The 26,232-nt window shown below is 39.8% G+C and overlaps 2 protein-coding genes across 2 annotated transcripts; both read right to left on the bottom strand.

Moving 5' to 3' along the window:
• Positions 1-4,639: 4,639 nt before the first annotated feature.
• LOC115198485 (natural killer cell receptor 2B4-like) lies at positions 4,640-10,081 on the bottom strand. The gene is made up of 7 exons (XM_029760456.1): positions 9,644-10,081; positions 7,370-7,672; positions 6,849-7,118; positions 6,569-6,676; positions 6,308-6,366; positions 6,145-6,222; positions 4,640-6,035 (listed from the first exon to the last, which is right to left on the bottom strand). The coding sequence occupies exons 1-7, from the start codon at positions 9,714-9,716 to the stop codon at positions 5,955-5,957; spliced, it is 972 nt and encodes a 323-aa protein (XP_029616316.1). The 5' UTR covers positions 9,717-10,081; the 3' UTR covers positions 4,640-5,954.
• Positions 10,082-14,831: 4,750 nt separating this feature from the next.
• Positions 14,832-23,665, bottom strand: LOC115198484 (SLAM family member 8-like). Its single transcript, XM_029760455.1, has 8 exons — positions 23,237-23,665; positions 21,079-21,381; positions 20,559-20,828; positions 20,279-20,386; positions 20,016-20,074; positions 19,854-19,931; positions 19,667-19,738; positions 14,832-15,418 (listed from the first exon to the last, which is right to left on the bottom strand). The coding sequence occupies exons 1-8, from the start codon at positions 23,307-23,309 to the stop codon at positions 15,413-15,415; spliced, it is 969 nt and encodes a 322-aa protein (XP_029616315.1). The 5' UTR covers positions 23,310-23,665; the 3' UTR covers positions 14,832-15,412.
• Between the last annotated feature and the right edge of the window lie 2,567 nt (positions 23,666-26,232).

Here is a 26,232-nt window from a genome sequence, read left to right as displayed (position 1 = left end):
ATGATCAATATACCCGCTGCATTTTGGTCCACTCATTACGACGCCCGTGACACTTACCTTTCTTCTTCTTGGCTTTGGCCTTCTGTTTAAGGTCAACCTCAGCATAGGTCACATGAACAAGTCCAGTTGCTGCTGGAAATGTACATTTCCAGTCAACAAATGAAGGAATTAGCTTATTGCATATTCTGCATCTTCTTTGAAACTCAAAAATCGCACATTTAGATTTCACTGACTGCCAACCTGTAGAATGGGTCTTACCTGTGGTCTTCCCTTTCATGACCTAAGAATAGACTGTATTTTATTTTGCATCAGCAGGCATTTCTGAGGAGGAGGAGGGGGAGGAGGAGAGAATTTGTAAGAATTTCTCAAATTCGATGAGTAAAAAACACCGCTACATTTTATGTTAATTTATGTGACAGTTGAAAGTTACTTTTCTTTTTCTTGTCCATCTTTTTGAGTTGAATCTGGGAGTGTCACATCAATTGATCCAGCAGTAGCATCACCAGCATCTGAAATATACAGGTATGTAACGGATTGGCAGTCGTGGTGAAGGAATGAGGCACAGGAAGCAGCGAGCACAGGGTAGTGGCGTATTTAATGTACACTCACTACTGAAACAAAATATTCCCAAACACAGGGGAGAAGGTACACACGGCGTAAAATAGCGCCGACACGAACATGAACCGTCAACATAGAAATAATCCCGCACAACACGGAAGCGGACCAGCTAACATAAATAGCCCCGCTAATTAACCACACTAAACACAGGTGCACAAAACCAAAAAAAGGGAAAACCAAAAAAGGGAATCAGTGGTAGCTAATAGGCCGGTGACGACGACCGCCGAGCGCCACCCAAGCAGGAGGGGGCGCCACCGTCGGTGGGAATCGTGACAAGGTAATACACTAATATCTCTACTTACTGTTAGTATGTTAGCAATATTAAACATATGAAGAACAACGGCAACAACAACTCTATACTGTATTCATGCTAAACTTAACACAGTGTACAGTACCACTGTCATTATTGTCTGAGGGAGTGATTGTATCATAGATGTTAGAGCCACCTGTTGGTCAAAGAAGAGAAAGAAAGATTAATAGGATGGTTTTTCTTCAGCTTGCCTAGGGACATAGAGTACGGTAACATGTTGAATACAAAATGGATGGTGAAAAGTTAGTGTGTGAGGTTACAGAGAGGGTAGAGTGGTCTGGAGTAAGAGACTGACCATGCTGCAGATGTGTATACTCAGCATCAGAAGCCCATCCCTGGGTAGATCGTTGGTCCTGTTGGGGGTCCAGGTTGGTCCTCTGGGGCTGGGGGGGCCTACAGGGAGAGAGATACTCATGAAACACACAGATTATATTTTACTGTATGAAAAGCAACATAGTTGAAAGACAGGTGTACTTGTGAGAATATTCTGTTACAACATGAACATGTAATGAGAAATACATATTATAATACTGTTTTAAACTTTTGTAATTATACATTTTTATCTTAAACCTTAATGAAAAAGTTAAATGAGAAATGATAAAAGTCTCACCTTTGGCGTTTTTATATCGACACAGCAGTACCAGGAGAATGGCCAGTAGAACACCAGCAACAACCAGGCCCACAACCACTCCTACTAGGACTGATGTAGAGGGTCCAGGAGTTACGCCTGGAGAGAGAACAGCAAATTACCGTCAGACTCTGAGGTAGTTGTAGAAAATAAAAAAAGTTGTGGACAAAGCAAAACATTACTACACATTTCTACACAGACACGTACACACACACAACATCATTCACAGTGATAGTGACAGGATCACTGATGATTGATGATATGGATCTGGACTGGATCTCTCCCTGACACCAGTAGAGACCCTGGTCAGACTCAGCAGCTCTACTGATGATGAAGGTGGCTCCTGTTGTAGTGTGTCTGTCAGACAACGTCACTACTTTCTTAGTGTTGTCTTTGTACCATGTATAGCTCCAGCCACTGTCAGATCCCACTGAACATGTCAGAGTTACTGTCTTTCCAGTGTCTGCAGGGTTTGGATTTACGGTCAGCGTAGTTTCAGGCAGAGCTAAGAAAAACAATGATCAGAATGTAAAATTTGGATAAATGCTTGGTTATTAAAAATAATATATCTGTTGTAGTTAAGTTTTGATGGAAGTTGAGTTTCCAAACTGTAGGGGTATGTTGACTCTATTCAGTTAGAATTTACAGTGTTTACAGTACGGTATTTACATTAACCAACCTTGGATCAGAATTCAGAAAGTCCAGATAGTGATTGAAGATAAATAATGAACTCATCAGTGACGTTGATGTGGAGAGATAAGCTGAGATATGAATTTTGTTGCGGTCTTGTCCTTGTCCCCTCACACTGGTACTGACCAGCCTGGTCAGAGAGAGAGATGGTGATGGTTTTACTGGTCTGACCTGAAATATGTTCTTTATTTATTAACCAGTGGTAAGTCCAGCCTGTGAAGTCTGTCACAATGCAGCTTCTATCAGATACCGAGGTACCGTACTCTGGAATTCTTATCTTCACATTGTCAAAACCTCATCATCCCTCAATAACTTCAAGCGCAGACAAGGGGTCAGCCTGATGAACCAAACTACCCAATAATCCCCTTCATGTAGCCTAACTTTCACTCACACACACAAACATATAATCAAATATGTTTTGTCTTGTTTACTGAATATATTATGTACACTTATAATTTATATGCTTTGTTTAACTGATTGATCAAACCTTTTTTTTTTACTTATATTTGTGGTGTGGTTTTCATATCAGCTATTTTGGGCTTTTAACCTCAATAATAGACAGACAGACAGACAGACAGACAGACAGACAGACAGACAGACAGACAGACAGACAGACAGACAGACAGACAGACAGACAGACAGACAGACAGACAGACAGACAGACAGACAGACAGACAGACAGATAGACAGATAGATAGATAGATAGATAGATAGATAGATAGATAGATAGATAGATAGATAGATAGATACATAGATAGATAGATAGATAGATAGATAGATAGATAGATAGATAGATAGATAGATAGATAGATAGATAGATAGATAGATAGATAGATAGATAGATAGATAGATAGATAGATAGATAGATAGATAGATAGACAGTGTAGGCCTCCCCTCAAACCGTTGCTAAGTTGTCAGGTGGCAAGCCTAGACAACTAACCTTAGTTGTCCCCCCCACACACACAGAGTGTAGTTTAATTTAGCTTCACATCATTACATTTTGAAGACATGAATCCATTTTTTTTTACAATTTACCTTGTAATGTATAGAGTTTGAGACGCTGTGTGAAGAAACAAGGTAAACATCTGGGGTTTCTTATCGCCCCCTTCAGGACAGACCTGTAACTACTCCACATTCTTGTGGAACACAATATAGAAACTAAGATGTGATTGGTCACATAGCAACAACATAACCCCTCAGTCTACTGGGTCTGTCCCCTTATTCCTTCCTCTCTCTATGTCATCATATTAGTTTATATGATATGTTTCTCAGGCTCATGCTACAACCTGATTAAAAGCTGTAGTGACCAACAACTCCATTACTCTGCAGTCGGTAAACACAGTGTAACCAAACAACGTCATCATCAGTTACCACATTTATTGTGCATATATGACATACTTCATATTCTATGAATGAAACATTTTCTTGTCCAATAAAGGAAATAGTTAGCTAACAATATTCAAAATACAAAGAAATACATGAATCATCATCATTGCAGAGTTGCACATAAAGTGTACCCCATTCTAAGCCTCTGGCAAGTCTTCCGGACTCCTACAGTTCCTGTGGCTGTGACACGAATGGGGCTTTGACAGAATTAGAAAGGTACAGATGCTTAAAGAGAAACAGAAAAAATAGCATCTGATGTCATGTTCATCTCTACACAACTTCCTCTTACTGTAAAAGTAAATGGACACATCAGCACTGTGGTCTTTCTGTGGGAGGAAGAGAGAACTATAGTATATATCAGAGAAAGAAACTTAGTGGATAAAACATAGTTGTACAAAAAGTGAAGTCAATATTGCATTTATCATACCTGGTCATGTTCACATGTTCAGTACAATCTTTAATTTCACTAGGAGAGGTGTCAAAGGTTTGACGTCATGGCATGTTTATCATTTGGTTTATGTTGTAACTATTTGGAGGTCAACTGCATGTAGATGTTCTTGAGTTACAGTCTGTCAACTGTTCAAAGTAGATAGATTGAATGTAGAAGAGAAATGAATAAGTGAACTACAGAAAATGTATGCTGCAAGAACATTGTCATTCTTCTCTCTGAAAATTACATAAATCCCTGCACAACTTTTCATGTGTACTCATCAGCCCAGCAACTAGGTTTTCACAGGTTTTTGCATATGATTACAACCAATTCTCTATGTGACTCTCTCTGATCACAGCAGGAAAAGACAGCTTCACACAGTGCCTTCCTTCACAAACCCACACTGCTAAAGACGAAGAGAGCAAACCATGACCCCTCAACTATGACAAACAAGTGACCTAATGTGAAGTTCCTCAGCCTTTTAATTTCATACACTTTGCACTGGAACAAGTCAAACTTAACCAATTGCTTAATTAGCATTATTATGCAAGTTGAGTGGACGTAAAAATGACAAGAATTTGAGCCAATGAGTTAGAGTCTTTAATCAACAAACTCTGCTTGAAGTCAGTTTAATGTGAACAAGCTTGTTGAGTAAAATGCAAAATTAATCTTTGCTCAGAACAACTCAAAACTACACCAATCATGATCATTATCATTATTCCAGCATGATCTCTTGCAGGTTGATTTTCAGAATGGTTTGTTTCAATACCTGTGTATTTGTATGTACTATGATTGGTTGATTAATCTTATGCTACACAAACATAGATAACATAGATTTTTCTAAACTAATCCAATCTGTTAGTAGTTGGATTTATTTCACCCATTACTGATATGTTTGTTCCAGTTTATATGATAGTCTCAATAATCAATATTCTCTACCCCAGCAGTCATTCTGAATGCAGGTTGTGTGTGACTGGAAGTTTAAATTGTTGGATATCCTAACTTTGGCTGGATTCCAATAGAAATGACAGGTCCTTTTGCAAGCCGGCATAATTTGACTAAATCAGGAGTTTCAGATCAGTGTGTTAGGGTGTAACTAGGCCCTCAGGGGCTTTATGATATATGTAATGTGTTGTCATAATGAGTTTAATTTTAAAGATAACATATTCACTTAGACAGTCACTTGCTGAAGGCTACAGTACTGAAAACCATTCAATACAACAATCATGCCTCTGTCGCAATCAAATACAGTCGTGAGTGGTAATTACAATTCATTCTAAATGCAAGGCACTCAAGGTATGCTAATAAAGTATACTTTATTTTGATTCTCTGAACAGCATATTTTTTTAGAATGAACTGAATTCCATCTGGTTATTGGGACAGACATGAATGCCATTTTGGACATGCGGACAAATCAAATAAGACAAACTACACTCCACACGCAACAAAGGCTCTTCAGCATATACTCTCTGATTACAACTTCATTGATCCCTGGCGAGCACATAATCCTAATGCAAAAGAGAACACTTTCTATTCACAGGCAAAAATCAACCTCACTAATCAATGTCATACTATTAACTAAAACTATTTTATAGAAATTAAAGAGAAAAAGAAATTCGACATATAAGCTTGTCTGATCACCACGCCTAGTAACGCCTTTTACATGTTTCAGAATCTCCTAACTGTAACTAGGCCCTCAAAGAAAAGTATAAGGCCTGATGATATACTGTATATATAAAAATCAACAAAGGGAGAAGGAAGTAAAAGTAAGCAAATAGTGTAGGTCGTGATGAAATTAAAGAGTAACATCTCGGCCTATTTACAGAATATACACGTGTAGGATGCAGAGGGTCCTATATCTATGGATTGCCCAGTTTATGACCACATCCTTTTCAGCTCACAGTACTTTCTGGCAGGGAGAGGAGGGTGCCTTCTGGGCGTCCAAATGTGATCTTGTCATACAGAGTCTGCGGCTACATGTGACAGATAATCAAGAAGAAACTGTTTCAGCATCAATAAAGGTAGTGACTATTCTCAAAGTGGACTACATACATTTTAACATTATGACCATTTATATCTTACCTTGTTCAATCTTGGGATAACCAGATCATTGACAGTTTCATAGATGGATATTGGGTTTACATGACTGTTTGATCTTGTCTGGAATCAAAATACAGCCCATTACAATTACAGCACATACAGCTTCCACACATTCAGATACATAATAACGACAGTGCATACTTACATCTCTAATTCCGGTGTTGTCCATAACATCAGCATATATTGTGTTGTCAGTTAGATCTGCTGTTTTTTATAAGAACAAATATCAACCAATCAGAAACATTTTATACAGGATATCAACAAACATACCCAGGAATTAATGAGGGGTCTCACTCTTTTTCAAATATCTACCAAATCCCCCGAAAATCAAACCAGATGAAGATAACTTCTAGAACCACCTGAAATGTCACTTTAAGTATAGTTGAGGCCCCTAAGCTGTACATACCTGTGTTACTTCGGCCCCTGCAGTAGCACACTGCTACAGCTACAGTGAGGATCAGCACCACAGCGCCTCCCACTGTTACTCCGATGTAGATGGTAAACCACACCAGTCCTGTCACATATTGTACAACACACATGATTAGACTATACAATATGATAAAGACTAAATGGCTCTATATCATATACATCCAATGTGAGCACATGCATTACATATTATATTTGACAACAGAAGCGTATTAGCACACTGAAAGTGTATAGAAGGGATTATTATGATATCTAGGTACCTGGGGTGGTTGTGTCATTACTACACTTTACTGTCGTAGAGGCAGTTTTCCAACTGACTAGGTTGGAGGCGTTGCACTTTACACTGATGTTTCTCTCTGCTGGTGAGAGAGAGAAGTAAATCTGCTGGGCGTCCCCGTAGATCTCATTGTCTCTCTCCCAGGTGTAGGTAATGTTGGGGTAGCAGGACACGTTGCACACCAGCCGTACCGTACAGGAGTGGTTTCCCAATAGCTTGATGTCTGTCTGGATCGCCACCTTGGATATAGGCTCTGACCAACCAGGAGAGAGACAGAGACTCATAATCAGTCTTCTAAATGAATCCCACCACAGCCATACCACCAGGAGAAAGACAACAGAGGATAAAACTTGAAAATGTGATTGAAATGTAACAAAGCATGGTGAGTAAGGTCAGTACGAAACCATAAAACCTGTGTTATAGTTTAAAGATTATCAGCCATGGTTATGGATATAAATAACAATGATATCGAAATAGAATGCAAAAATGGTGATAACAGCCTACCGTGGACCTTCAGAGTGATGGTCTTACTGCCAATCTGACCTTTGTGTCCTTCGCCTGTAAGTAGAAAATCCCCTGAGTCTTGCAGTGTCAGTTCTCTGACTGTTAAACTGAAGTTTTTGGTGTTCATCTTTAGTCTCCCCTCAAACTGGGATCCAGGTGAATATACAACTTCTGAGCTGAATTCTGCAATATCCTTTCCCATATACTTCCACTCCAAGGATTTTAAATGTTCCCTCTCTAAGCCTGCCAGCAGCTCCACGGAGTCCCCCACTCTCTTGTTGATGATCAGAGAAACACCTACACCTGAAACACACAAATACACACGTTATTCTGACATCAATCAATGGTTGCACACTATGTTACAATGATCTTATTACTGTGTAATTCTTCATGTAGTATGATGTAGCAAGTGTTGTAATTACTCATTTTTACACTCTAATATTTGCTACAGTGTGACTGTAATACTTCTTACAGTTTGCCTATATGAATAATTACACAATAATAAACTGCAATGCAAAGTCCTATCTAATCAATAATATATTATAATGGATTGGATTTATATAGCACATTTCCAGGTTTCATTTATGCTGTACGTGGGACTTTGCATATTCTCACTTTATATCTTTACGTATCTGAGTGTGTGGGTACTTTTTGTACTTCATTAAAGTCCACTCCTCCCCCACATCATATACTGCATGGGCAACATTATAATTACATATCAGTCTGAATTAATGTTTTATAAACCCTTACACCAAAAAATGTAATTCATGAATTCAGAAGAAAATCCAGTTACAGTTCATTGAAGAATTGAAGAGATAACTGCAGTTATCCTAGTCTGGCAATGATGTAATAGAAACAATAATTTGGTACAGTCCCATATCGCCTTAAATTTAATGAATTACATCCATCTAGTTGCGTTCTAGAAGCACTGCAACAACTGCTGACCCAACCACATTGGAACTCATTCAAAACTGCAGAATACCTACATGATGTTATGTTCCTGAATATAGGTATTTTGTAGGTGTTATCAAACAGTAAAAAAGCAAACGTTTCGAGATATCCAACCAATCACTGATGACTAGGCATTCTACTGGCAACACACACCATGTAAAGATCAACAAGGAAGTTAGAGAAAGCTGACAGTTTTCATTACTTTATCATGCAAGCAAGCACATGCAATAGATCCTGTTTGGGGATGATTCTACCCTCTTGGTTTCACATTAGAATTAGGAGACCGTTGGAAAGACCCTAAGCAGCCAACTGACTAAAGTCAGTATGTGGTTATCCATTTAGACAAGACAGAATGTATCCTGTTTGGTTCCAAACACAAAGTGAACAACTCTCCAACTTCTCAGTCAAGTTTAATGGTGTGGCGATGAAGGAAAAATTCACTGTTACATACATTGGGATGTGAACTGGACCAACACATGACATGCAAACTTGTGGCTCTGAAGGCCATTGGGAATGTTCACACCAGGACAAAGTTCCTGGGAAGGGTAGCCAAGTTCCTGGATAGAGAGACTATGAGGACCCTGGCAACATCTCTGATACAGTGCCACTATGACTATGCTTGTATCTCAAGGTTCAGTGGCATAACAAAAAATCTGAAGGACAAACTTCAAACGGCCCAAAACAAACTAATGAGAATTATTCTCAAGCTCAGCCATAGAGACGCACGTTGGTCCTAATCATTTCAGGGAACTGAACTGGCTTCCAGTTGATGGTGGAGCAGATAAAACTGTTGATGGTTTTTAAAGTGATACATGACCTTTCCCCCAGTTGCCTGTCTGGTTATTTTAATTTCATTAGAGACTCTCATAGCCATCACACCAGAGCCAGTGTTGCCAATATGAGACCGCTGCTCTATAGGAGCATGGCTGGAAAAAGCTCTTTCTTTAACACTGGTGCAGAGGAATGGAATGGTGTACCAACCATACAAAATCTATCAATACGCAAGGGACATTTAAGATTAACCTTAATTAATGGTTTATGTGCAAAATGCTTTAAAACTGTGCAAGTATAATTGTTTCAATGAACGTTACTTGGTAATCTATTTTATTCCTTTTACGGTTTCCTCTCTATTAATGAAATGTATTGGAGATTTTTTTTTTCATGTTATCTTGTGTATACTGTAGTTTTGTTTTCATGTATTTTCAAGAGGACCACAATGGGGATACATTTATTAACTTGTTTGTGTCATCCTCGTTGATGGTTGTATTGCGGTATTGCTGTGTTTAAAACGTTCAAATAAATAGGAATAGTTACAAAACTTACCATAGTGGAGGTTGGAGAGTAGGAGAAGTAGTATTCCCTGTTTGGAGAAGCAGGAGAAGGGACCACCAGACATCTCTTTAAGGCGTTGACTGTTTCCTCTGGCTGTATGTCCTTATCTATCACTGTCACTTATAGCTAGCAGTTGATTATCCAAAACACACAGAGAAAAAAGAGCAGGGATGTCCTTTTGATGAGGGCTGCTGTTCTATAAAATAATTCCTGTATGTTAGTTGAAAAGGAAGTCACAATCTTTTGTTGCTCTCTGAAAATAACCCTTCACTCAGCTTGATTGTTAGAAGATAAGGCGTGGGTGTGTTTTGGGTCTGTCACTGTGTTTCCTAGTCTGTGTTTCCTAGCTGCTGCTGGTTTTGTAGTTAATGGTCACGGTGTTTCACAGATAACGATAGCTTAGTTACTTTGTGAGTAGACCACTCAATGTTGCAGAGAAGGAGAAAGGAGGGAGATAGACTGCTTGGGAGAAGAGAGAGAAAGACAGAGCGAGATTGAGAGACAGAGAGAGAGAAAGAATGACAAAGTGAGAAGGAGAGAGAGAGTGCAAGCGAGAGAGTGCAAAAATGTCATAACACTGTCTGTGCAGTTTCATCTTGGATTCATATGCCTGCAGAAGTGTTTGCATGACTTCTGCATGATCATAGGTCAGTGTGACTGAGAGACATGAAACACCTGCCAACTTTTTCGGAAGGTAGTGGGTCCCAGGTTACTGATAGAGGCCCCCCTTCTACGTTTCAGTTAACATCTTTTGGTGATGCCACTTCCTGTGACTGTTTCTCAGGAGCAGTGGCAATGACCTGGCTGACGGCTATCTGTCTGACCACACAGAAATAAACACATAGACACAGAAACCACCTAACTGGAACAGTGACCTTCCAGACCAGTGACCTTCCAGACCTTAACTCACACATTGTGGAGCCTGAGATCTATACTAGGCTTAAAGGATTTTTGACCAAATTAGGTTTTATGGAAAAGTTGATGACGATGACAATATTCATATACATCTAAGAAAGCACTCATGCCATCTGGTGGATAAAAAATAGTTTATTAATTAAAAAAGCACAATGTAAAAGTACAGGCCATTAGAAGAAAACGTGAATAGTACTTGTAATATTTTGGAAATATGTTATTCGATCATCTGAATTACAGATATAATAAATCAAGGATAATACGTTTTAATACATTTACAACAAAACAATTCAATGCACAATACAAAGCAGACACAATTGCTGTAGCTGCAGATAAGATGCATCATCATTACACCATATAATAAAAAAAGCTGTTACAGTGAAACACAATTAAACCATGCTTAAATACAATATATCTGTTGGTGAATAAAATAAGAAGAAAATCCTTAATGTACAAAATGCTATTGTGTGTGTGTGTGTGTATATGTGTGTGTTTGCTTGTTTTCGTTAAACGTGCACAATCCATGTTCCTGTGTTCCTTCTGCTCCTCCTCTGATGGTGACCCTCCATTGTTCCATCCGTCCATCCCTCAATCTTTCCATTCGTCCATCCATCCCCCATCTTTCCATCCCTCCATCCTTCCATCACTCCACCCCTCCATATTTCCATCCCTCCATCCCTCCATCCTTTTATCCCTCCCTCCCTCCATCCATCCATCCCTCAATCCCTCCATCCCTGCCCTCTCAAGGACCTGCAACATATCACCACACAAAGTTGTTTAGGACATGCAGTCAAACAAACTCTTAAGAATCAAACAAAGAGACACTTTAAATAAATAGAGTATACTTTGATATCAGAGCATTAGTTCCATATTAGTATCATATAAGTATCAACAGCTTATGGCTATTAGTCTTACCTGGGGATGTGCCTGAATCTGCCTCAGAATAGACTGAATCTGCCTCTTGCTGTTTCTGTAAGGGGTGAGGACAAAATATCAGAGTAATATAACCAGTTATATACAGAATTATCACGTTTCAAGTAAGACCCAGATGCAGACAATGTCGAGGTAACAGCAGTTTATTAATATAACAGCGGCAGGCAAAAGACAGGTCAAGGGCAGGCAGGGGTCAGTAATCCAGATAGCTGGGGTAAAGGTACAGGATGGCAGGCAGGCTCAGGGTCAGGGTAGGCAGGAGACAAAGGGCTGTGAGACATGTGTTTAACTCTGGACACATGGAAGGTAGGATGTATACGAAGGTCCAGGGCAACAGAAGATGAACAGCAGAGGGGCTAATGATTTTGGAAATGGGAGATCGGCCGATAAACTGGGGGGAGAGTTTGCGGGATTCCACCCGGAGGACAGGCTGGCCGACGACCCAATGAGGGTGCAGAACGCCTTCCAGAACCGGGACGAGAACTTCCGCGGTCAGAGACCATGCCGACTGGTAGTCCATGGATCTGGAAGACGTGCTGCACCATGAGCTGGGCTGTCTCTTTGGCAGAGGGTAGTTTGGGGAGAGAAATGAAGTATTCGGATTTGGAAAACAGATCCACCACAGTCAGGATGGCGGTATTGCCATCAGATGGGGGAACCCTTTGACCAAGTCCAGGGAGATGTGAGACCAGAGATGGTGAGAGACAGGCAGAGGTTGGAGGAGACCAGCCGGAGCTTGTCGAGGAGTCTTGTTTTGTGCACAAACCGTGCAAGTGGCGATGAATGCGGAGACGTCAGGGACCATGGTAGGCCACCAGAAGCGTTGTCGCACAAAACCCAGGGTCATCCATCTGGATAAGTCAGGCACGAACATCCGGTTATCTGGATCCCCCCCCCCCTCAGGGTTCGGCTGGGAATGCTGCGCCTCCCAGACCTGCTTCCCTATACCTCAGCTGAGTGCTGTCGCCAGGCACGAGTTGGGAAGGATGGTCTCGGGCTCCGGGGTAATAGCCGTGGGGCTATAGCGGCGAGACAGCGCATCCGGCTTGACATTCTTGGATCCCGGCCAATATGAGATGGAGAAGTTGAACCGTGTGAACAGCAGGGCCCATCTAGCTTGCCTGGAGTTGAGGCAATTAAAGATGGCACCGAAGAACATGGCTGACGTTTTACATTCTCCCAAACAATTGTGCAATTTTGTTATTTTTTTTGCATTTTGTGTAACTAACTTATTTTTTTACTTATTGTTTACATAATGTTGCTGCTACCGCCTCTTATGACCAAAATAACTTCTGGACACCAGAAAAGCGATTACTCACCGTGGACTGGAAGAAACTGTTTCCTTTAACGAGTCCGACGAGAAGGATATCCTGCATTCACTGGAACAGTCTCAGATCCACGCCTTTTGCGTGAAGAAAAGATGCCGGAAAAGGGGATGCAGATCGGGGTCCTTCTGAGAATCCGTAGGTGAGCAAGTAAACTCCCAATGCCTTCTATTCTTCTTGCTAACGTGCAATAAAATTGATACCCTACTGTGAAGATTATCCTACCAATGGGACATTAAATACTGTAACATCTTATGTTTCACCAAGATGTGGCTGAACAAAGAAATGGACAATATAGAGCTGGCGTGATTATCCATGCACCGGCAGAACAGAGACGGTACCTCTGGTAAGACGAGGGGTAGGGGTGTGTGTCTTTTTGTCAATAACAGCTGGTGCGTGATGTCTAATATTAAAGAAGTCTCGAGGTATTGCTCATCTGAGGAAGAGTACCTTATGATAAGCTGTCGACCACACTATCTACCAAGAGAGTTCTCATCTGTATTATTTGTAGCCGTCTATTCACAATGCTAAGCTGGCACTAAGACCGCTCTTAAACAGCGTTTGACATGCTTCGAAGTACGGTAATGGAATATTTTGACATTTTTTGTCACGATACGTGCCGGCGCGTCACCCTTCGGATAGTGTCTTGAACGCAAGAACGCAAGAGTGCATTCTGACGAAGTGTTTCGGGGTTTTTGATTTATGTTCTATATTTTCTATTTCTATGTTTATTCTAGTTTTCTATTTCTATGTTGTGTTTTCCAATGACCTCCAATTAGAGGCAGCTAGTTGTCGTTGTCTCTAATTGGAGGCCATATTTAAGTGTGTTCGTTTTTCACTTGTGTTTGTGGGTGGTTGTTCCTAGTATAGTCTGTGCACCTTACTGGACTGTTTTCGTCATTTGTTTTCTTTAAGTGTCTTCTCTTTACTAAAGTAAAGAAGATGATCAATATACCCGCTGCATTTTGGTCCACTCATTACGACGCCCGTGACACTTACCTTTCTTCTTCTTGGCTTTGGCCTTCTGTTTAAGGTCAACCTCAGCATAGGTCACATGAACAAGTCCAGTTGCTGCTGGAAATGTACATTTCCAGTCAACAAATGAAGGAATTAGCTTATTGCATATTCTGCATCTTCTTTGAAACTCAAAAATCGCACATTTAGATTTCACTGACTGCCAACCTGTAGAATGGGTCTTACCTGTGGTCTTCCCTTTCATGACCTAAGAATAGACTGTATTTTATTTTGCATCAGCAGGCATTTCTGAGGAGGAGGAGGGGGAGGAGGAGAGAATTTGTAAGAATTTCTCAAATTCGATGAGTAAAAAACACCGCTACATTTTATGTTAATTTATGTGACAGTTGAAAGTTACTTTTCTTTTTCTTGTCCATCTTTTTGAGTTGAATCTGGGAGTGTCACATCAATTGATCCAGCAGTAGCATCACCAGCATCTGAAATATACAGGTATGTAACGGATTGGCAGTCGTGGTGAAGGAATGAGGCACAGGAAGCAGCGAGCACAGGGTAGTGGCGTATTTAATGTACACTCACTACTGAAACAAAATATTCCCAAACACAGGGGAGAAGGTACACACGGCGTAAAATAGCGCCGACACGAACATGAACCGTCAACATAGAAATAATCCCGCACAACACGGAAGCGGACCAGCTAACATAAATAGCCCCGCTAATTAACCACACTAAACACAGGTGCACAAAACCAAAAAAAGGGAAAACCAAAAAAGGGAATCAGTGGTAGCTAATAGGCCGGTGACGACGACCGCCGAGCGCCACCCGAGCAGGAGGGGGCGCCACCGTCGGTGGGAATCGTGACAAGGTAATACACTAATATCTCTACTTACTGTTAGTATGTTAGCAATATTAAACATATGAAGAACAACGGCAACAACAACTCTATACTGTATTCATGCTAAACTTAACACAGTGTACAGTACCACTGTCATTATTGTCTGAGGGAGTGATTGTATCATAGATGTTAGCGCCACCTGTTGGTCAAAGAAGAGAAAGAAAGATTAATAGGATGGTTTTTCTTCAGCTTGCCTAGGGACATAGAGTACGGTAACATGTTGAATACAAAATGGATGGTGAAAAGTTAGTGTGTGAGGTTACAGAGAGGGTAGAGTGGTCTGGAGTAAGAGACTGACCATGCTGCAGATGTGTATACTCAGCATCAGAAGCCCATCCCTGGGTAGATCGTTGGTCCTGTTGGGGGTCCAGGTTGGTCCTCTGGGGCTGGGGGGGCCTACAGGGAGAGAGATACTCATGAAACACACAGATTATATTTTACTGTATGAAAAGCAACATAGTTGAAAGACAGGTGTACTTGTGAGAATATTCTGTTACAACATGAACATGTAATGAGAAATACATATTATAATACTGTTTTAAACTTTTGTAATTATACATTTTTATCTTAAACCTTAATGAAAAAGTTAAATGAGAAATGATAAAAGTCTCACCTTGGCGTTTTTATATCGACACAGCAGTACCAGGAGAATGGCCAGTAGAACACCAGCAACAACCAGGCCCACAACCACTCCTACTAGGACTGATGTAGAGGGTCCAGGAGTTACGCCTGGAGAGAGAACAGCAAATCACTATCAGACTCTGAGGTAGTTGTAGAAAATAAAAAAAGTTGTGGACAAAGCAAAACATTACTACACATTTCTACACAGACATGTGAACACACACAACATCATTCACAGTGATAGTGACAGGATCACTGATGATTGATGATATGGATCTGGACTGGATCTCTCCCTGACACCAGTAGAGACCCTGGTCAGACTCAGCAGCTCTACTGATGGTGAAGGTGGCTCCTGTTGTAGTGTGTCTGTCAGACAACGTCACTACTTTCTTAGTGTTGTCTTTGTACCATGTATAGCTCCAGCCACTGTCAGATCCCACTAAACATGTCAGAGTTACTGTCTTTCCAGTGTCTGCAGGGTTTGGATTTACGGTCAGCGTAGTTTCAGGCAGAGCTAAGAAAAACAATGATCAGAATGTAAAATTTGGATACATGCTTGGTTATTAAAAATAATATATCTGTTGTAGTTAAGTTTTGATGGAAGTTGAGTTTACAAACTGTAGTGGTATGTTGACTCTATTCAGTTAGAATTTACAGTGTTTACAGTACGGTATTTACATTAACCCTCCTTGGCTCAGAATTCAGAAAGTCCAGATATTGATTGAAGATAAATAATGAACTCATCAGTGACGTTGATGTGGAGAGATAAGCTGAGATATGAATTTTGGTGCGGTCTTGTCCTTGTCCCCTCACACTGGTACTGACCAGCCTGGTCAGAGAGAGAGATGGTGATGGTTTTACTGGTCTGACCTGAAATATGTTCTTTATTTATTAACCAGTGGTAAGTCCAGCCTGTGAAGTCTGTCACAATGCAGCTTCTATCAGGTACCGAGGTACCGTACTCTGGAATTCTTATCTTCACATTGTCAAAACCTCATCATCCCTCAATAACTTCAAGCGTAGACTGGGGGTCAGCCTGATGAACCAAACTACCCAATAATCCCCTTCATGTAGCCTAACTTTCACTCACACACACAAACATATAATCAAATATGTTTTGTCTTGTTTACTGAATATATTATGTACACTTATAATTTATATGCTTTGTTTAACTGATTGAACAAACCTTTTTGTTTTACTTATATTTGTGGTGTGGTTTTCATATCAGCTATTTTGGGCTTTTAACCTCAATAATAGACAGACAGACAGACAGACAGACAGACAGACAGACAGACAGACAGACAGACAGACAGACAGACAGACAGACAGACAGACAGACAGACAGACAGACAGACAGACAGACAGACAGACAGACAGACAGACAGACAGACAGACAGACAGACAGATAGATAGATAGATAGATAGATAGATAGATAGATAGATAGATAGATAGATAGATAGATAGATAGATAGATAGATAGATAGATAGATAGATAGATAGATAGACAGTGTAGGCCTCCCCTCAAACCGTTGCTACGTTGTCAGGTGGCAAGCCTAGACAGCTAACCTTAGTTGTCCCCCACACACACAGAGTGTAGTTTAATTTAGCTTCACATCATTACATTTTGAAGACATGAATCCATTTTTTTTTTTTACAATTTACCTTGTAGTGTATAGAGCTTGAGACGCTGTGTGAAGAAACAAGGTAAACATCTGGGGTTTCTTATCGCCCCCTTCAGGACAGACCTGTAACTACTCCACATTCTTGAGGAACACAACATAGAAACTAAGATGTAATTGGTAACATAGCAACAACATAACCCCTCAGTCTACTGGGTCTGTCCCCTTATTCCTTCCTCTCTCTATGTCATCATATTAGTTTATATTATATGTTTCTCAGGCTCATGCTACAACCTGATTAAAAGCTGTAGTGACCAACAACTCCATTACTCTGCAGTCGGTAAACACAGTGTAACCAAACAACGTCATCATCAGTTACCACATTTATTGTGCATATATGACATACTTCATATCCTATGAATGAAACATTTTCTTGTCCAATAAAGGAAATAGTTAGCTAACAATATTCAAAATACAGAGAAATACATGAATCATCATCATCGCAGAGTTGCACATAAAGTGTACTCCATTCTAAGCCTCTGGCAAGTCTTCCGGACTCCTACAGTTCCTGTGGCTGTGACACGAATGGGGCTTTGACAGATTTAGAAAGGTACAGATGCTTAAAGAGAAACAGAAAAAATAGCATCTGATGTCATGTTCATCTCTACACAACTTCCTCTTACTGTAAAAGTAAACGGACACATCAGCACTGTGGTCTTTCTGTGGGAGGAAGAGAGAACTATAGTATATATCAGAGAAAGAAAGTTAGTGGATAAAACATTGTTGTACAAAAAGTGAAGTCAATATTGCATTTATCATACCTGGTCATGTTCACATGTTCAGTACAATCTTTAATGTCACTAGGAGAGGTGTCAAAGGTTTGACGTCATGGCATGTTTATCATTTGGTTTATGTTGTAGCTATTTGGAGGTCAACTGCATGTAGATGTTCTTGAGTTACAGTCTGTCAACTGTTCAAAGTAATAACCCAGGAATGTAGTGATCACAGTGATAGATTGAATCTAGAAGAGAAATGAATAAGTGAACTACAGAAAATGAATGCTTCAAGAACATTGTCATTCTTCTCTCTGAAAAGGACATAAATCCCTGCACAACTTTTCATGTGTACTCATCAGCCCAGCAACTCGGTTTTCACAGGTTTTTGCATATGATTACAACCAATTCTCTATGTGACTCTCTCTGATCACAGCAGGAAAAGACAGCTTCACACAGTGCCTTCCTTCACAAACCCACACTGCTAAAGACGAAGAGAGCAAACGATGACCACTCAACTATGACAAACAAGTGACCTAATGTGAAGTTCCTCAGCCTTTTAATTTCATACACTTTGCACTGGAAAAAGTCAAACTTAACCAATTGCTTAATTAGCATTATTATGCAAGTTGAGTGGACGTAAAAATGACAAGAATTTGAGCCAATGAGTTAGAGTCTTTAATCAACAAACTCTGCTTGAAGTCAGTTTAATGTGAACAAGCTTGTTGAGTAAAATGCAAAATTAATCTTTGCTCAGAACAACTCAAAACTACACCAATTATGATCATTATCATTATCATTATTCCAGCATGATCTCTTGCAGGTTGATTTTCAGAATGGTTTGTTTCAATACCTGTGTATTTGTATGTACTATGATTGGTTGATTAATCTTATGCTACACAAACATAGATTTTTCTAAACTAATCCAATCTGTTAGTAGTTGGACTTATTTCACCCATTACTGATATGTTTGTTCCAGTTTATATGATAGTCTCAATAATCAATCTTCTCTACCCCAGCAGTCATTCTGAATGCAGGTTGTGTGTGACTGGAAGTTTAAATTGTTGGATATCCTAACTTTGGCTGGATTCCAATAGAAATGACAGGTCCTTTTGCAAGCCGGCATAATTTGACTAAATCAGGAGTTTCAGATCAGTGTGTTAGGGTATAACTAGGCCCTCAGGGGCTTTATGATATATGTAATGTGTTGTCATAATGAGTTTAATTTTAAAGATAACATATTCACTTAGACAGTCACTTGCTGAAGGCTACAGTACTGAAAACCATTCAATACAACAATCATGCCTCTGTCGCAATCAAATACAGTCGTGAGTAGTAATTACAATTCATTCTAAATGCAAGGCACTCAAGGTATGCTAATAAAGTATACTTTTTTTGATTCTCTGAACAGCATATTTTTTTAGAATGAACTGAATTCCATCTGGTTATTGGGACAGACATGAATGCCATTTTGGACATGCGGACAAATCAAATAAGACGAACTACACTCCACACGCAACAAAGGCTCTTCAGCATACACTCTCTGATCACAACTTCATTGATGCCTGGCGAGCACATAATCCTAATGCAAAAGAGAACACTTTCTATTCACAGGCAAAAATCAACCTCACTAATCAATGTCATACTATTATCTAAAACTATTTTATAGAAATTAAAGAGAAATAGAAATTCGACATATAAGCTTGTCTGATCACCACGCCTAGTAATGCCTTTTACACGTTTCAGAATCTCGTAATTGTAACTAGGCCTTCAAAGAAAGGCCTAAGGCCTTATGACATACTGTATATATGAGAATCATCAAAGGGAGAAGGAAGAAAAAGTAAGCAAATAGACAGTTACATCTAGGCCTATCTTCAGAATAAACACGTGTAAGATGCAGAGCATGCAGAGGGTTCCATATCTATGGAAGGCCCAGCCTATGACCACATCCTGTTCAGCTCACAGTACTTTCTGGTAAGGAGAGGAGGGAGCCTTCTGGGCGTCCAACTGCGATCTTTGCATACAGAGTCTGCGGCTACATGTGACAGATAATCAAGAAGAAACTGTTTCAGCATCAAGAAAGGTAGTGATTATTCTCAAAGTAGACTGCATGGTCTTCCATTTTACCATTATGACCATTTATATCTTACCTTGTTCAATCTTGGGATAACCAGATCATTGACAGTTTCATAGATGGATATTGGGTTTACATGACTGTTTGATCTTGTCTGGAATCAAAATACAGCCCATTACAACACAGTTCATACAGCTTTAACACATTCAGATATATAATAACGGCAATGCATACTTACATCTCTACTTCTTGTTTTGATCACAACATCAGCATATATTGTGTTGTCAGTTAGATCTGCTGTGTTTTATAAGAACAAAATATCAACCAATCAGGAACATTTTATACAGGATATCAACAAACATACCCAGGAATTAATGAGGGGTCTCACTCTTTTTCTAATTTCTAGCAAATCCCCCCCAAAATCATATCAGCTGAAGAAAACTTCTAGAACCACCTGAAATGTCCCTTTAAGTATAGTTGAGGCCTCTAAGCTGTCCATACCTGTGTTACTTCGGCCCCTGCAGTAGCACACTGCCACAGCTACAGTGAGGATCAGCACCACAGCTCCTCCTACTGATACTCCGATGTAGATGGTAAACCACACCAGTCCTGTCACATATTGTACAACACACATGATTAGACTATACAATATGATAAAGACTAAATGGCTCTATATCATATACATCCAATGTAATCACATGCATTACATATTATGTTTGATGACATAAGCATATAAGCACACTGAAAGTGTATAGAAGGGATTATCATGATATCTAGGTACCTGGGGTGGTTGTGTCATTACTACACTTTACTGTCGTAGAGGCAGTTTTCCAACTGACTAGGTTGGAGGCGTTGCACTTTACACTGATGTCTCTCTCTGCTGGTGAGAGAGAGAAGTAAATCTGCTGGGCGTCCCCGTAGATCTCATTGTCTCTCTCCCAGGTGTAGGTAATGTTGGAGTAGCAGGACACATTGCACACCAGCCTCACCGTACACGAGTGGTTTCCCAATAGCTTGATGTCTGTCTGGATCGCCACCTTGGATATAGGCTCTGACCAACCAGGAGAGAGATAGAGACTCATAATGAGTCTTCTAAATGAATTCTACCATAGCCATACCACCAGGAGAAAGACAACAGAGGATAAAACTTGAAAATGTGATTGAAATGTAACAAAGCATGGTGAGTGAGGTCAGTATAAAACCACAAATTCAGATTTATATTGTAAAGATCATCAGATGTGGTCATAAATATAAATAAGAATGATATCAAAATAGGATGCAAAATTATGATAACAGCCTACCGTGGACCTTCAGAGTGATGGTCTTACTGCCAATCTGACCTTTGTCCCCTTCACCTGTAAGTATAAAATCCCCTGAGTCTTGCAGTGTCAGTTCTCTGACTGTTAAACTGATGTTTTTGGTGTTCATCTTTAGTCTCCCCTCAAACTGGGATCCAGGGGAATATACAACTTCTGAGTGTAATTCTGCAATATCCTTTCCCATATACTTCCACACCAATGATTTGAAATGTCCTCTCTCTAAGCCTGCCAGCAGCTCCATGGAGTCCCCCACTCTCTTGTTGATGATCAGAGGAACACCTACACCTGAAACACACAAATACACACGTTATTCTGACATCAGTCAATGGTTGCACACTATATTACAATGATCTTATTACTGTGTAATTATTCATGCAGTACGATGTGTCAAGTGTTGTAATTACTCATTGTTACACTGTAATACTTGTTACAGTGTGCCTACCTGAATAATTACACAATAATACACTACAATGCAAAGTCCTACCTAATCAACAATAGAAAATAGTGGATTGGATTTATTTAGCGCATTTCCAGGTTTTATTTATGCTGTAAATTATACTTTACATATTTGCACTTTATATATTTACGTATCTGAGTGTTTGGGTCCTATTTTACTTCATTAAAGTGAACTCGTCCCCCACATTCAGCAGAACAGAATGAGATGACAGGAAAAGAGAAGTGGGGGTGGATCTGATATCCCCTCTTCAGCTCACAAGTACAACTCCCACTGTGTTTAATGTTTAATTATTCACCTGAAATGTGTCATATACAGCGTTGGCGACATTATAAATACATGTCAGTCTGAAGTAATGAATTATAAACCCTTACACGAAAAAACATCTGTCATGAATTAAGACAAAATAAAGTTACAACTCAATGAGGTGTGGTATTTAGGGCATAACTGCAGTTACCCTAGTCCTGCAGTGTATCTTATTATGTAATAAAAACAATTATTTGATACAGTCCTGTATTGCCTTAAATTTAAGAAATGACAGCCATTAGGCACAGGGTCTTCACATCTGTTGCATTCTAGAAGCAATTGTTAGGTTCTTAGACACTAGAGAAGCTTAAACAAGTTGAATTCTTCCCAAAGGGTCAACACAGCTGTAGTCAGACAAAGACATGTTGCCACCATCACAAGTATATATACTCCATCACAAGTATATATACTCCACAAGTATATATACTCCATCACAAGTATATATACGCCATCACAAGTATATGTACTCCATAACAAGTACATATACTCCATCACAAGTATATATACTCCATCACAAGTATATATACTCCACAAGTGTATATACTCCATCACAAATATATGTACTCCATCACAAGTATATATACTCCTCCTTCTCTCCAATCCTTACATCTTATGGTTTGACAGGAAGAGGGTAATAGGATAATAAACCATTATTTCTCCCTTCAGGGGATCTGATCTGACCTCCTGACCTCAACCCCTTCTTCGCCTTATCCACAGATGTCCATCCTCTTCCCCTATAGCAATCCTGTGACCTCCTCCTGTCCACCCAGCACATTCCAAAGCCATCTGTCCTTCTACAGAGACCCATTACCTTCTGGCATAAAACCCAGTCTCTTTCACTCCTTTATACACAATGTGTCTGATCTATCATGTCTTTAATATCTCAATTCTCAAAGTTTACCCCGTAACCAACACAATGCAACAGATGCTGACCCAACCACACCATTGGTACTCATTCAAAACTGCAGAATCCCTTCATCATGATATGTTCTTCAGTTAGTAGAGCATGGTGTTTGCAACGCCAGGGTTGTGGGTTCGATTCCCACGGGGGCCAAGTACGGGACATTTTTTTTAATTGAAATGTATGCATTCACTACTTTAAGTCGCTCTGGATAAGAGTGTCTGCTAAATGAATAAAAATGTAAATGTAAAATGTTCCTGAATATAGGTGTTATCACACAGTAATAAAGCAAAATATTCTAAATACCCAACCAATCACTGATGGCTAGGCATTCTACAGTCAACACACACCGTTGCAAAGACCAACAAGGAAGTTAGAGAAAGCTAATGGTTTTACGAACTTCATAATTCAAGAAAGCACATGCAATACATATACAAAGCATGAACAGGATAAATAAAACATTTTTTTACAAAACTTACCATAGTGGAGGTTAGAGAGTAGGAGAAGTAGTATTCCCTGTTTGGAGAAGCAGGAGAAGGGACCACCAGACATCTCTGTAAGGCTTTGACTGTTTCCTCTGGCTGATGTCCTTATCTAGCACTGTCACTGGTAGGTAGCAGTTGACTAACCGATACACACAGAGAAGGAATAGTAGAGTAGAGAAAGAGCAGAGACTTCCTTTTGATGAGGGCTGCTGTTCTATAAAATAATTCCTGTATGTTAGTTGAAAAGGAAGTCACATTCTATAGTTGCTCTCTGAAATAACCCTTCACTCAGACTGAGCGTTAGACAATGAGGCGTGGGTGTGTTTGGGGTCTGTCACTGTGTTGATCAGTCTGATGGTGGTAATTTCAGAGTGTGTGTTTCCTAGCTGCTGCTGGTTGTGTGGTTAATGGTCATGGTGTTTCACAGATTCCGGGTAACTTGTTACTTTATGAGCAAACCACTCAAAGTTGCAGAGAAAGATAGAGGGCTCGGGGGGAGAGAGTGAGACAGAGACAGAGAGAGAAAGATAGAAAGTGATAGAGAAATAGATACAGAGAAAGAGAGAGAACAAAAGAGAACAAAAGAGAGAGAGAGTGGGGGGATTAGAGAGAGTGAGTGAGTGAGAGAGAGAGAGCAAAAATATCAAAGCAGTTTGTGTGCATTTTCATCTAGGCTTCATATGCCTGCAGAAGTGTTTGCATGACTTCTTCTGCATGCTTATAGGTCAGTGTGACTGAGGGACATGAAACACCTGCCAACTTTTTCTGGAAGGTAATGGGTCCCAGGGTACTGATAGAGGCCCCCCTTCTAAGTTTCAGGCAACATCTTGTGGTGATGTCACTTCCTGTGACTTGTGGTCTCCATGGCGAACTGTTTTATTTTATCAGGACCAGTGACAATGACCTGGCTGCCGGCTGTTTGTCTGACCACATAGACATAAACACATAGACACAGGAACCCTCTAACTGGAACAGTGACCTTCCAGACCATGCAGGGACACTGAAAATAGCAGTAAGAGTCATACACAACTAATGTCATTAATCGTTATGTCCTGTCTGTAGGATGAGGAGGCAATATGGGAGAACAGGTAGTCATTGATACGTAGGTTACTAGATCCTCAGAACTCCTGCAGAGTATATGACATCATAAAACTGAGAAGAACTGTTCTCTTCAGGCACAATCTTCCTCAAAAAGTCATTCCGAAAATCTCAATGGTCTTCAGCTGATGGGGTACGACTTTTGAACTTTGCTCATGGGGCAGTTACGTTATTTTCTTCAAGATTCAATGGGTAGATATACATAATTAAGTCCAAAAATGTATGTAAAAATAGCAGATTGTCCCTTTAACTCACACATTGTGGAGCCTGAGATCTATACTAGGCTGAAAGGAGTTTGACCAAATTAGGTTTTATGGAAAAGTTGATGACGATGACAATATCCATTTACTGTAAGAAAGCACTCATTCAATCTGGTGGATAAAAAATTGCTTATTAAAAAAAGCACAATGCAAAGATATTGTAAAAGTACATGCCATTAGAAGAAATGTGAATAATTATTCTAATATTTCGGAAATTCATATACAAATGTGTTATTCTATCATCTAAATTACAGATTTAATAAATCAAAGATAGTAAGTTTTAATAAAGTTACACAAAAAAACATTACAATGCAATACACAATACATGTAAGGGGTGCGTACTGGCGGCAGAGAAGTCAGGCGCAGGAGAGCAAAAACTGTGTTTACAACAGCGCAGTTTAACCTCTCTAGGGTAGGGGGCAGTATTTGCACGGCCGGATAAAAAACGTACCCGATTTAATCTGGTGATTACTACTGCCCAGAAACTAGAATATGCATATAATTGTTTGATTTGGATAGAAAACACCCTAAAGTTTCAAAAACTGTTTGAATGGTGTCTGTGAGTATAACAGAACTCATATGGCAGGCAAACAGGAAGTGCCCTCTCTGACCATTTCTTGGTTGTTGATATAAATATGAACTTGACTGAACAAAACATGCATGTATTCTATAACATAATGTCCTAGGATTGTCATCTGATGAAGATCATCAAAGGTTAGTGCTGCATTTAGCTGTGGTTTGGGTTTATGTGACATTATAGGCTAGCTTGAAAAATGGGTGTCTGATTATTTCTGGCTGGGTACTCTGCTGACATAATCTAATGTTTTGCTTTCGTTGTAAAGCCTTTTTGAAATCGGACAGTGTGGTTAGATTAACGAGAGTCTTGTCTTTAAAATGGTGTAAAATAGTCATATGTTTGAGAAATTGAAGTAATAGCATTTCTAAGGTATTTCAATATCGCGCCACGGGATTACACTGGCTGGCGTCCCACCTAGCCCATAGAGGTTAATTTTGCTTCACATCATTACATGTCAAATACATTACTCCATTTTAAAAAACGATTCACCTCTAAACATATCTAAGTGGTTTGTTGTAGAGTTTGAGACACTGTGTGACGAAACAAGGTAAACATTTGGGGTTTCTTATTGCCCCCTTCAGGACAGGTCTGTAACTACTCCACATTCTTGTGGATCACAATATAAAGACTAATATGGTCATTGGTCACAAGCAACAACATAACCCCTCAGTCTACTGTGTCTGCCCTCTTATTCCTTCCTCTCTCTATGTCATCATATTAGTACAGACACAGACCACTTCTGTATGGGTTCATATCAGTAGAAGTCAAAGCTAGATGTGGTTTACAGAAGACTGACAGCAATATTTTCAAAGGAATACAATGATGTAGGGAATCATCACATTTTGTTTGACATATGAGATTTAATACAACATTTAAAATCCAAAATAAAACACACCCTCCGTTGTCTTATGTCAGTTGGCGTCACTCCTTTGCTCTCATCGTTGTGCGGAATCATTGCGCTATCTGACGTAAGACAACAAACACCCTCTTCATTCAAGTTCCATAGTGGAATACTAATCTGGCTCCTATAACTACTGTAAAAATACAATTTTGCA

Source organism: Salmo trutta, chromosome 8 (assembly GCF_901001165.1).
Source record: "Salmo trutta chromosome 8, fSalTru1.1, whole genome shotgun sequence".
NCBI lineage: Eukaryota > Metazoa > Chordata > Actinopteri > Salmoniformes > Salmonidae > Salmo > Salmo trutta.
The sequence above is the reverse complement of the archived record's forward strand: the minus strand, read 5'-3'. Positions and strand labels throughout refer to the sequence as shown.

Excerpts from the sequence above, each read along its gene's own strand:
- LOC115198485 (XM_029760456.1), bottom strand. The coding sequence starts at position 9,716 with ATGTCTGGTGGTCCCTTCTCCTGCTTCTCCAAACAGGGAATACTACTT. Across the intron at positions 7,673-9,643 it reads ACTCTCCAACCTCCACTATG|GTGTAGGTGTTTCTCTGATC; the intron begins GTAAGTTTTGTA and ends TGTGTGTTTCAG. Across the intron at positions 6,367-6,568 it reads CAGGGGCCGAAGTAACACAG|CAGATCTAACTGACAACACA; the intron begins GTATGTACAGCT and ends TATAAAAAACAG.
- LOC115198484 (XM_029760455.1), bottom strand. The coding sequence starts at position 23,309 with ATGTCTGGTGGTCCCTTCTCCTGCTTCTCCAAACAGGGAATACTACTT. Across the intron at positions 21,382-23,236 it reads ACTCTCTAACCTCCACTATG|GTGTAGGTGTTCCTCTGATC; the intron begins GTAAGTTTTGTA and ends TGTGTGTTTCAG. Across the intron at positions 19,932-20,015 it reads TCAAAACAAGAAGTAGAGAT|ACAAGATCAAACAGTCATGT; the intron begins GTAAGTATGCAT and ends TTTTGATTCCAG.